This window comes from Amblyraja radiata, chromosome 19 (genome assembly GCF_010909765.2).
Source record: "Amblyraja radiata isolate CabotCenter1 chromosome 19, sAmbRad1.1.pri, whole genome shotgun sequence".
In the NCBI taxonomy this organism is placed as follows: domain Eukaryota; kingdom Metazoa; phylum Chordata; class Chondrichthyes; order Rajiformes; family Rajidae; genus Amblyraja; species Amblyraja radiata.
In genome coordinates this window covers 41,042,830-41,055,071 of record NC_045974.1, presented here as the reverse complement: position 1 = coordinate 41,055,071, position 12,242 = coordinate 41,042,830, and the positions used below count along the sequence as shown (strand labels likewise).

The following is a 12,242-nucleotide window of genomic DNA, read 5'->3' as shown; positions in this document are numbered from 1 at the left end:
CTGGGATCATTCCTGTAAACCTCCTCTGGACCCTCTCTAATGCTAGCACATCCTTCCTCAGATTGCCCAAGATTGCGCAAAATACTCCAAATGCGGTCTGACCGTTGCCTTATAAAGCCTCGGCATTACATCCCTGTATTTGTATCCTAGTCCGCTCGGAATAAATGCAACATTGCATTTGTCTTTTGTAATGCACTCTAAAATCTTACCAACCACTGAAGTCAGACTAACCTGCCTTGAAAGTGGCAGAGTTACACACATGCATCTGTGCTGCCCCATATGTGTACCAATATATCCCGAATGTAGGGGCTTGGAGAAGATCTTGGCTGTTTAGTGAACTAGGGCAGTAACCCGTGGGTAACATGCAGGAACATCAGGCCAAGAATTTTAGTAGTAGCTGGGAGAAGGAGCTTGCCCCATCATTATGAAGATAGACCAGTTATAAAGATATCACCGTTAATTGTTTATCTCTTTTTATGTCTTGGGGTCCAAGCCATGATAATGGAGGGTTGATTCAGAGTAGGTAGACACAAAGTGCTGGAGTAACTCAGGCAGCATCTCTCGAGAGAAGGAATGGGTGACGTTTCGGGTCGAGACCCTTCATCAGGCTAATGTCAGGGGAGTATGCGGTACAGAGATAATATGATTCAGAGAATCATTTTGCCAGTTGTGGCAACTATATGACAGAATTCTAATATACCCCAATTACTGACTGGATTTACATCTATTTTCTTTAGATGTCGGGGAAGGAAGAGTTGGAATTATTCTGACCTTAGCCATGAACATCACGAGTACTATGCAATGGGCTGTCAACTCAAGCATAGATGTGGATAGTCTGGTAAAAAAAATTACAAAGTGCTCTAATTTTTTGCTGTAAATTTATTAGTGCAAAATTATTAAATAATCTAAAATAATAATCCAATGATAACTGTTCGTTCATTAAAAGTATTCCATGAAAAGAACTCATCTACATCTCCTGAAAGTCTTAAGTATACGTAGAGTACAGAAATAGGCCCTTCAGCCCATTGAATACATGCCAACCACCATTCACCCATTCACACTAGTTCTATCTTGTTCCACTTTGGAATCCACTCCTTGTGCAGCAAGGGCAACAGACCTTTAAGTATTCAGTGATCATATTTTTAGGTGATAATAAAATGGGAATATTATGCACATCAATCACATCTCCAATGGGAAACCAGTGGTGAGGAGGGGCTGGAGGTTCAGATCTTCCATCTTCCTGTGGCATTATAAACCTGGTGGCAGCCACATAGAGAGACACAGGAGGTTCAATATGGAATCAATGTCATTCCCAGAAAATTCCTGTCCAAACAAAAATCATGGAAAATTAATGGAGAAACCGATTCTGGCATTAAAATTAAATCTTAATGGTTGTTACCCCTGTGTTGCTTTGCGTTTATAATAGAAGTCACAATAATACTTCCTGTCTGCACATGTTACCAGATCTATCTAAGATGTTCAACGTCTAGAAGTTTCAGCCTTTTGTATGAAAAAGTTTTATTTTTCAAATAGATCGTTAGACTTGATTTCCATTAAGGATATTTTTTTCTTTATCTGGCATTATATCCCTATTTGTAATAGATAAGTAAAACTTACTTTTGTAAATCCTCAAATAATATTTTTTGTTCAACTTGGATAAGCAAAAGTTTAACAAATATCAAACTGATTCAACCATGGCTGAGAACCATTAAATCAATAGTACTTCATCTTGTGCATCTATCATGATCTGCAATAATGTTCTTGACTCTAGATGCGATCAGTAAGTCGTGTTTTTAAATACATTGACATACCCCCAGAAGGATCTGAAAGCAAGAATCAACAAAATGTCAACAACTCATTGGATGCACTTGTGATTGAGAATAAACATCTAACACATGAGTGGCCATCTGGAGGCCAAATGATGGTGAACAACCTCACAGCCAAGTATACGAGTGATGGCCGCGCAGTGCTGCAGGACCTTTCCTTCTCAGTGAATGCCGGGCAAAGGGTAAGGCAGTAGATACATCCATTCCAATGCACTTGACGTCAATGTTGATTGATTAAAAGGAAATAGGCCCTTCAGCCCATTGAGTCCATGCCAAGCACCATTCGCCCATTCACACTAGTTCTATGTTGTTCCACTTTGGAATCCATTCCTTGTGCAGCAAGGGCAACTGACCTTTACGCCCGCACATCTTTGGGATGTGGGAGGAAACCGGAGCACCCAGAGGAAACTCATAGGGAGAATGCACACACTCCACACAGACAGCATGCCAGGGTAGGATCGAACCCACGTCTCTGGCGCTGTGGGGCAGCAGCTCGACTAGTTGCGCCACTGTGCCATCTGTTCTTTATCTCCAGTTTAAAAAATATTTTTATGCTCTGAGAATTACTCAATATAAATTGAGAAATACTAAATAAAGATACCTAGAAAGACTGGATGTTAAATGATAAAAACTGAATAATTATATGTTATTCCTAGAATAGGTGTCGTCTGTGTAGAGTCTGCAAATTCCTCAGGTATCCGTTTTCTTCATATATTCTAGAGCTTGCTGGATGGTTAATTGGCTACTTTGCATTGTCCCTTGTGCCACTGGGTGGCTGGACCCGCAGAGAATGGGTGGGTTGATGGTTGTGTTAACAAGAACGGGTTACAGGGAGAAAAGTGGAAGAATTGGACAATTCCCACTGGAAATGTTCTGGGTGGGGGTGGGGGGTAAACTCAACGAACCCATTGTCTTCTGCAAACCCATGACAAAAGAACAAAACAAATCATGATGGAAATAAACTACTGTATAACCTGGTATCCAGTAAAAAATTTCCACAGATATTATTAATTATTTTTATTGAATTAAATTACCAGGTAATAGTGTAATACAGAATGGAAACAGGCCCTTCAGCCAAACGTGCCTAAGCCGACAAAGATGCTCCATTTTCTTTAGTCCCACCTGCCGTATTTGGCCCATACCCCAAATCTTTCCGATCCATGTACCTACTCAAATGTCTTTCAAATGTTGTTTTAGTACCTGCCTCAACTACCGTCTCTGGCTGCTCGTTCCATACACCCATCACCATCCATGTAGAAAAGTTGCCCCTCGGTTTTCTAGCTTTCCCCTTACACCTTAAAACTATGTCCTCTGGTTCTTGATTCCTCTCATCTGGGTAAAAGACTCTGCATTTAGCTTATTCATTCCTCTCATGATCTTATACACCTCTGTACAATCACACCTCATCCTCCAGTGCTCCAAGGAATAAAGTCCTAGCCTGACTAACCTCTCCCTATACTGTAACTCCCTATACCTAGCAACATCTTCGTAGATCTTCTCTGCACTCTTTCCAACTTAACAACATCCTCCCTAGAACAGGGTGACCAAATCTGAGCACAATACACATTACACAAATGTGACCTCACCAATGTCTTGTACAACTGTAACATCCCAACTTCTATACTCAATATCCTGACTGATGAAAGCAAATGTGCTGAAAGTCTTCCTAGCTACCTTATTTACCTGTGACGCCACTTTGATGAACTATGTACCAGCACTCCTAGGTCCCTTCCCTCAACAACACTCCCTAGAGCCCTGCCATTCCTTGTGAAGGTCATGCCCTGGTTTGACTTCCCAAAACGCAACATCTTGCACTTATCTGCACTAAACTCCATTAGCCATTCCTTGGCTTACTTGCTCAATGGTTGTAATTTTTAATAATCACCTTCGCTATCTAAGATACCACCCATTTTAATGTCACATGAAAACTTACTAATCATGTTTTGTGCATTCTCATCCAAATCGTTGATATAAACTATAAACTGCAATGGGCCCAGCACTGATGCCTGAGGCACATCACTAGTCATAGACCTCCAGTCCGAAAACCAACCTTCCACCATCATGTGTAGTTTGAGCAGATTGGATTTAGGTTGCTACTGTCGGGGAGTTATGGATTTGGCCCCCAAGTTCAGTATCTTGCAATTAACTGCATACTTTCCCCTCCATTTAAGACTCTTGGACAAGTACCTAGATAGGAAGGGTTTGGTGGGTTATGGACCAAATGCAGGTAAATGATACTAGCTTAAATGAGGCATCTTGGCTGGCATGGATGGTTGTAATTCCGCAGGCCTTTGTAATTTGATGTCTCTAGCATTAATCCTTTTGTGCAAGACTGATTACATTTGCTGTAATCTCTGATTTCGCTTTGAACACTATGACTCTACTGGATATACTTTTGATGGCAGACGTCTTTAAAATAGACTGTGTCCAAAAGGATTTCCTAAGATTCTTTAATACACTAGGCAATTTAATGCATTGTAAAATAGTAAGTTTCACCACTAGTCTTCGGTAGCTAACTTGATTATATGATCATGTTTATTTCGTGAAAACCAAATGCAATTTATCTATCTATCTTCTATCTATACATAACTAAAACTCTGATCTTGTTATCTTCCGGTTTGCGCGGTCTTTCTATTTGTGCAAAAACGGTTTGCGATAGCGCTATGATTTCCCCCCAGTTCACTCGCCGTTCTCCTGTGCTGCGAGTCCACCAAGTTTCGTTCCGATCGGTTGAATGTCGTTAAAGTTAGCGAGGTTTAATTCCTCCCTCCTGCTCCCCCACAACAACCCCCCTCCCCCACCCCCAAACACCCCCACCTCCACACACCACTCCCCCCCCACAACCCCTCTGCCTGCACACCCCACCCCAGCCCACACACACACATCCTCCCCCACACACCCCCCCTCCCACATGCTCCCCCCTCCCACACCCCTCCTGCCCACATACATACCTCCCCCCCCACCCCTCCCGCCCAACACATCCCTCCTCCCCTCCCACCCCAACCCACACCCCCCCGCCACACACCCCACTTCCCTTCCCCCCTCCCCTCCTCCACATGAAGAGGAGAGGGAGGGAGTGCTTGGCAATGAGGGGAAATGATCCGCGCCTGCGCAGTTAGGGGCTATGGGTGAGTGGCGGAATATTGCGTTGGGGAATGGGTTGCGTTGGGGGACCAGTCACACTTAGTCTAGAAGGGTCTAAATATTTGTTGCTATTTGATGATCCTCTTCTGAGGCACTGAATAATGGCTCAAACTCAGTCCCTCTACAACAACTATTGATTTTTTTTCCTTTAAGATAGTTACTTTACAAACACATTCAGACCATTTTCTGTGTGCATTTAATAATGTTATTAAGCACTGTGCTCCGAACACAATAGGTTGGACTGTTGGGACGGACGGGTGCTGGGAAAAGCACTTTACTTTCTGCTTTTTTGCGCCTCCTGTCTACTGAAGGGGAAATACAGATTGATGGGATTTCCTGGAATTCAGTCTCTCTGCGAAAGTGGCGGAAAGCATTTGGTGTAATACCTCAGGTAATGTTTCAGATATAATTCACTATTTAGTACATTGCACAGTAGGTGGCAAGCTGTAATTCCAGTACTCTCCACAGCATATTAGTAAAAGCCTTGATTGATTTTCTCTTGCAACGTCAAGACAATAACCTGAGTCATGAGTCACGTGAACTTTACCACCCGTAATGATTAAAGTTTAGTTTAGTTTAGAGATACAGCGCGGATACAGGCCCTTCGGCCCACCACGTCTGCAGCGGTCCCCGCACACCAACACTATCCTACACACACTGGGGACAAGTTTTACCTTTACAAAGCCAATTAACCTACAAACCATGGTGAAAAATTCAATTATAATCCTGACATAATAGGTGTGTCAAGAACATAGGCTGTTTATTACATTCCAGTGCATTTGAAACTATTGCAAACAACTAGAATAGTCAGCAATTGGCACAGACACACAGCAGTGCTATCTCTAGCTTGCAGACTTAAACAGGGGAGGGTGAACATACTTCCTCTGTTCATCTTGTTTGATAACATGTTGCTGATATCCCTGCAAACTGTTGTAAATCTGCACGCCTTTCAGAAATCAACTGAGATTTAATATTCCACCTTACAGAAAGTCTTTGTGTTCTCTGGGACTTTCCGGAAGAATCTAGACCCTTATGAACAGTGGACTGATGAGGAGATCTGGAAGGTCACTGAAGAGGTGCATAAATCTTTTTTTTTTAAATATAGCATGTTATTCATTTTTTTTGCATGGAATAAATGTGATATTGGGATATATAATTTCAAATAAATAACCAATGTGATTGATTTTTATCTTGCTATAAATAACCTGTTTTTTATTGTTGAAGGTGACTTCATGTTCATAATATGCTTGGAACTGAAAAATGTGAGGCTGAAATGTCAAACACATTTTAAATTAAAAAGTAGGGGATTCTTTAAAACACGGAACATCTGTGTGATCTCAGCCCTCAGGGGCACACGGAGCTGTTTCTTTTGCTTGTGATCCAATCCAAGACATCCTGTGTTTTAGAATAATTAACTTCCTGGCGTCTCTTGATGGGATTGCTCCTGTTGATAGGGGGCCTTCAGGAGTCTGTGAGCTAAGGTTTGAGGAGAGATAACTGCTGGTCCTTCCAGGTCATTGAGGCTGTCAAATTGGTTTTCACAAAAAGCTGTAGTAACTGACTGGGGACAGGCAGCATCTCTGAGCAGAAGGAATAGGTGACGTTTCGGGTCGAGACCCTTCTTCTGACCATCTCGACCCAAAATGTCACCCAGATACAGATACAGATACAGATAGCCTTTATTGTCATTCAGACCGAAGTCTGAACGAAATTTCGTGCCTGCAGTCATACATACAATACAATAAAAAACAACAATAAACACATATTAACATCCACCACAGTGAGTCCACCTAGCACCTCCTCACTGTGATGGAGGCAAAAATCTTAGGCCTGCAGTCTCTTCCCTCCTCTTCTCCCTCTGCGCTGAGGCGATACCCCTCCGGGCGATGTTAAAAACAGTCCCGCGGCTCAATCACTGCGCCCCGGGGTGGTCGAAGCTGCCGCCCACCAGTCCTGCTGACGCAACTGCTGGCTCGCGGCCGAACCCCGGACTCAGGTCACCGCCGCCAGAACGCCGTCCCAGCCCCGAGCCGGATCGCCCTCACGTGAGTACCGTTACCGTCTCAGCCTCGCGCCAGGCCGCCCCGATATGGACGCCGCTCCTCCCTCGGGCTGGGCCGCCCCGACATGGACGCCGCTCCTCCCTCGGGCTGGGCCGCCCCGACATGGTCGCCGCTCCTCCCTCGGGCTGGGCCGCCCCGACATGGGCGCCGCTCCTCCCTCGGGCTGGGCCGCCCCGACATGGGCGCCGCTCCTCCCTCGGGCTGGGCCGCCCCGACATGGGCGCCGCTCCTCCCTCGGGCTGGGAGCGCCGTACCTCCCCGAGCTCGGCCACTCCGACGGGAGCATCGTTCCTCCTTCGTGCTGGCCGCCCTCATGGGAGCGTCACAGCCCCTCACGGAAGCACTGTTCCAGCCCCGAGCCGGACCGCCCTCACAGGAGCGAGCTCAGGGTGAGTCCTGGCGGGCTCTGCCTCCTGAGCCTCGAGGTCGCCAGCTCCACCATTAGGCCTCAGCGCAGACGGAGGCAGAGAAGGGGAATACGACAAAAAAGTCGCATTCCCCCGCAGGGAGAGACAGCAAGCCCTGTTTCAACCACCCCCCCCCCCCAAAACACAAACTAAAAACCAAAAACTAGACGAACCAAAACGAAAAAAAACAACACAAAAAACACAAAAAAGCAAAAACAAACGGGACTGCAGGTGAGCCGCTGCTGCCAGGGCAGCGCCGCCACTTCCGCCAGTCCTTCTCTCCCCAGTCCTTCTCTCCAGAGATGCTGCATGTCTGCTGAGTTACTCCAGCTTTTTGTGTCTATCTTCGGTTTAAACCAGCATCTGCTGTTCCTTCCTACAAATTAGTTTTCAAACAGCAACATTTTCATTGCCAGCACTGATTTAGGGCAGACTGATGTAGTTAGCAGAATACATTAGGCAGTGTGGTCTTCCCAGCCTCATGGTCTTTCCAATGATGTGATGCCCAGGTGATGTTGAATCCTTGCGGTCTCTCACTTGAATTATGCTTGACTGAACAATTTGCTTAGTTTATTGTCATTTGTACCGAGGTACAGTGAAAAGGTTTTGTTGCCATCCAGTCAGCAGAAAGACAATACATGATTATAATCGTACATGGTAAGGAAATAACGTTTAGTGCAAGGTAAAGCCAGCAAAGTCTGATCAAGGATTGTCCGAGGGTCACCATTGCTCTGTTTGTGGAAGGATGATTCCGTTGTTTGATAACAGCTGGGAAGAAACTGTCCCTGAATCTGGAGGTGTGCGTTTTCACACCTCTTTGTGCTTCTCTCTCTGGTTAAAGGAGTGCTGGTTACGACATTTTGTTAAGAGGAGGACTTTGAAACAGTTAGCTTTCAAAGCTAACTCTTTGAAAATGATGTGTTTCCTGAACTTTTTAAAAAATTTCCAACCCTGGCATTGAAGTAATACAGGTGAATCAGTGTGTCTCCCTCTGTGATTCAGGCCAGAGTTTTTCAAGCATGTAATGAAAGTCCTCCGTGGCCTTAGCTTTAGCTTCCAGAGCTGCATTCAATGTACTGATGACCATAGCATGTTGTTTCCGCATCAGAACTTGTGCGAGTGGCTGAGATGCCAGGTTCTTAGTGTTGACAGCAAAACCCACCCCACAAAGATGGTACAGGGTATTCCTATTCACCGATTTTACACAGATTATTGATTTTTTAAATGATATTGCAATATAGTGCCATCCAACATTTGAACATAATGTGTTTTCTAGCACCCTAACTGCAAGGTTGTGCAAAGTTACATAAAAATACATAGGCTAAATAAGACATAATAGATATTTCCTTTGAATGTAATTATACACGGTTGAGGGCACCAGAGCCAATGTGAAATATTAATTAATTCTGATTGAATTAAAGGAAGACAGAGAACAGAACTTAGAAACGTACAGCACAGGGACAGGTTCTCCAGCCCACAATATCCATGCTGAACATGATGCCAAACTCCACTAATCTCATCTGCATGCACATGATCCTTTATCCCTGTGGCTATCAAACTGTACAACTGCTCCCTCCCCCTTCTGTCGTGGGGTAGATTGGCTCCCCTCCTCCCCCCGCCCCCAATCTGTGCATATCCCCAATCCTTTCCACACATCACTTTAATTTCATGTTTCATGTATCTTGTTGTATTTTATGACCGTTGGCCTCCTGGGATCAATAAAGTTCTATCGTATCGTACCGTATGATCCATATATCCCCATTCCTGCACTTCCATGTGGGGTTCCACAGGGCTCAATTTTAGGGCCCCTGCTCTTCTCTCTATACCTACTTCCTCTGGGCTCAATTTTACGAAGGCATGGCATCTCCTTTCACTTTTACGCAGATGATAGCCAGTTATATATGCCACTCAGGAAAGAAGACGACTATTCTCTAAAATCACTTCTGTCTTGTCTTGAGAACATTAAGTCCTGGATGGCCTTAAACTTTCTGGGACTTAATGAAAAAAAGACAGAGGTGATTTTGTTTGGCCCCAATGGCTGCCGTGAACCTCCCTTTATTGACATGGGTCCACTGGCATTGTCCGTAAAGCCAACAGTTTTAAACCTGGGTTTTAGGATGGACGGTGATTTTAAACTAGATAAACAAATAGGCGCGGTGGTTAAGTCCAGCTTCTTTCACCTAAGGAAGCTGGCAAAGGTGAAGCCCATCCTCGAGCGGCAGCATTTTGAAACAGTAATCCATGCCTTTATTACATCTAGGCTGGATTACTGTAACGCACTCTACTCTGGAGTCGCACGAGCTTCATTGGCTCGTCTCCAGCTGGTTCAAAATGCTGCCGCTCGCCTTTTAACCGGAACTCGAAAGAGGGAGCACATTACGCCAATTTTGGCCTCCCTTCACTGGCTCCCAGTGCACTTTCGAGTTCATTTTAAAATTCTGTTATTTGTTTTCAAATCGTTGAATGGGCTCGCCCCGCCTTACCTCTCTGAGCTGCTCCACCTATATGCTCCTGCCCGGTGCCTCAGGTCAGCTGATCAGCTGCTCCTTGAGGTACCAAGGTCTAAGCGGAAGCTCAGAGGGGATAGAGCCTTTTCTGTTGCTGCTCCGGCACTCTGGAACACCTTGCCGTTGCACATCAGACAGGCCCCCTCACTGTCCATCTTCAAATCCTCCCTAAAAACTCATTTTTATTCTCTGGCTTTCGACACTGGCTAGGACATTGCTCCTGTTCTTAGTGCTTTTAATGTCTTTTAATTTTTACTGTTTTTTAGTCCTTCGTTTTACGGTTTTTAATGGTTTGTAATAACTTTTTGTCCATGAGTTCTCATGTACAGCACTTTGTGGCAACTGCGGTTGTTTAAAGTGCTTTATAAATAAAGTTATTATTATTATTATTATATTCATATTCAGAGAAAATATGAGTGTGTTGCGATTCAAGCTTAAACAAGCTTCACATATTATGTTACTAGCCCCTTGTGTGTGGATTCAAGGGAATTGATGGGAATGTGGAGAGAATACAATGGGATTAGTATAAATGGGTGCTGGATGGTTAATGTGGACCAGGTGGGCTGAAAGTGCTCTTTCCATTCAATGGTGGGAATGGCCAGGAGCAGGCCAATGGCTCTTTATATAAATGGTCTTTATTTACTCACCAATGTGTGCTGGTGTACATCAGGTCTCAGTGTGATAGGTGACCATGGGACAGCACTTACAAGCCATTCATGGCGGAGATGAACATATTCTTGTTTGTGCTGGTGTTAGGGGTTATGAGCAGAAGGCAGGAGAATGGGGTTGGGAGGGAAAGATAGATCAGCCATGATTGAATGGCGGAGTAGACTTGATGGGCCGAATGGCCGAATTCTGCTCCTGGAACTTATGAACTTACGAACTTTACTGATGCTAATTATATCAATGTAGGTTGGCTTGAAATCAATGATTGAACAATTTCCGGATAATCTTAACTTTGTTTTGGTGGATGGTGGCTACATTCTCAGCAATGGCCACAAACAACTCATGTGCTTGGCTCGATCTATTCTCAGCAAGGCCAAAATCCTGTTGCTCGATGAACCTACTGCACACCTGGACCCTGTGTAAGTCGACTTACAGACTATTTTTATTTATTCATTTCTCGTGATGTAGAGCCACAATTTATTGCCCATCCTCAATTGCCCATAAGATACTGGTGGTGATCCATCATATGGAACCACTGCAGTCCTTATCATAAAGGTATTCCCACAGTGTTGTTGGGATAAGGAAATAATCTCCATACTGGGCCAAGGTGCGGGCTTGGCTAGGATATGAAGGCAGGACCTACAGCATTTAACTTGTCACAAATCATTAACCAAGAATATTTACATAGGCCAACAAGTCTACTAGCAGAGCAGAATTTTAATTTATGTCCTTTTGTGCCATTATTATTTATAATTTTATTCTAAAAATGTGCCCAACTGATAACATAGCAAAAGTAAACAAAAGTATAATATGAGCATTGGTATGAGTCAGTGTATTAAAAAGATCATAATTTCAAAGGATTGTAATATTATTTGACATCAAATCAATCGCTATTAACAAATTGACCGCATGTTTGAATTGTTTTGTCATAAATAATTATATATACTAGATGGTATGTAAAATGACAATTTAGAATCTAAATCCTTTTCTTTCAACAGAACATTCCAAATCATAAGAAAGACTTTGAAAAATACATTTTCAAACTGCACAGTTATACTCTCAGAGCACAGAGTAGAAGCTCTCCTCGATTGCCAGCAATTTCTGGTATGTTTTGTTTGCTGTCTCTTCCTTGCATTATTCGGGCATATCATTTGTAGTGGGAAGCAGCCTGTTATTTGTGGATAATATAATAATAATAATAATAATAATAAACTTTATTACAGACTCAAGGTCCAGACAAGGGGCAACATTACATTAAAAATGCATTGCATATCAAATATCATAACTACATATAAAATCTTGGTATATCACTTAAAAAAACATCATAATTTATATATTTTTTTAAAACACAATACATAAGTTAAAAATCCAGATTAAAAGATGATCAATGTCCTACAACGAGACAACGATACCAGTGTCTCCACAGCTGGGATTCGTAGTGTGTAGTGCTAACCCTTATGTTTGACAAGGCCACAATAAGCACATTTTTAAAGTAATTTATCCTGCAAATGAATTTATACATGTGGTGTCTTAGGATAGCTTCTAAAGTACTGACTCCTGCAGCCACAAACATATTACTTCTTCTTCTTATCGAGTCCACACACAAGATTAGAAGTTGTTCAGCCAGAG

The 12,242-nt window shown here is 43.4% G+C and overlaps 1 protein-coding gene across 1 annotated transcript in view; it reads left to right on the top strand.

Moving 5' to 3' along the window:
• Positions 1-12,242, top strand: part of cftr (CF transmembrane conductance regulator) — a 148,078-nt gene that overhangs the window by 132,807 nt on the left and 3,029 nt on the right. The window contains exons 21-26 of the mRNA XM_033038309.1: positions 738-838; positions 1,772-2,008; positions 5,206-5,361; positions 5,957-6,046; positions 10,860-11,032; positions 11,612-11,717. Of these exons, the coding sequence (XP_032894200.1) occupies positions 738-838; positions 1,772-2,008; positions 5,206-5,361; positions 5,957-6,046; positions 10,860-11,032; positions 11,612-11,717 (863 nt within the window). The remainder of the gene's footprint in view (positions 1-737; positions 839-1,771; positions 2,009-5,205; positions 5,362-5,956; positions 6,047-10,859; positions 11,033-11,611; positions 11,718-12,242) is intronic.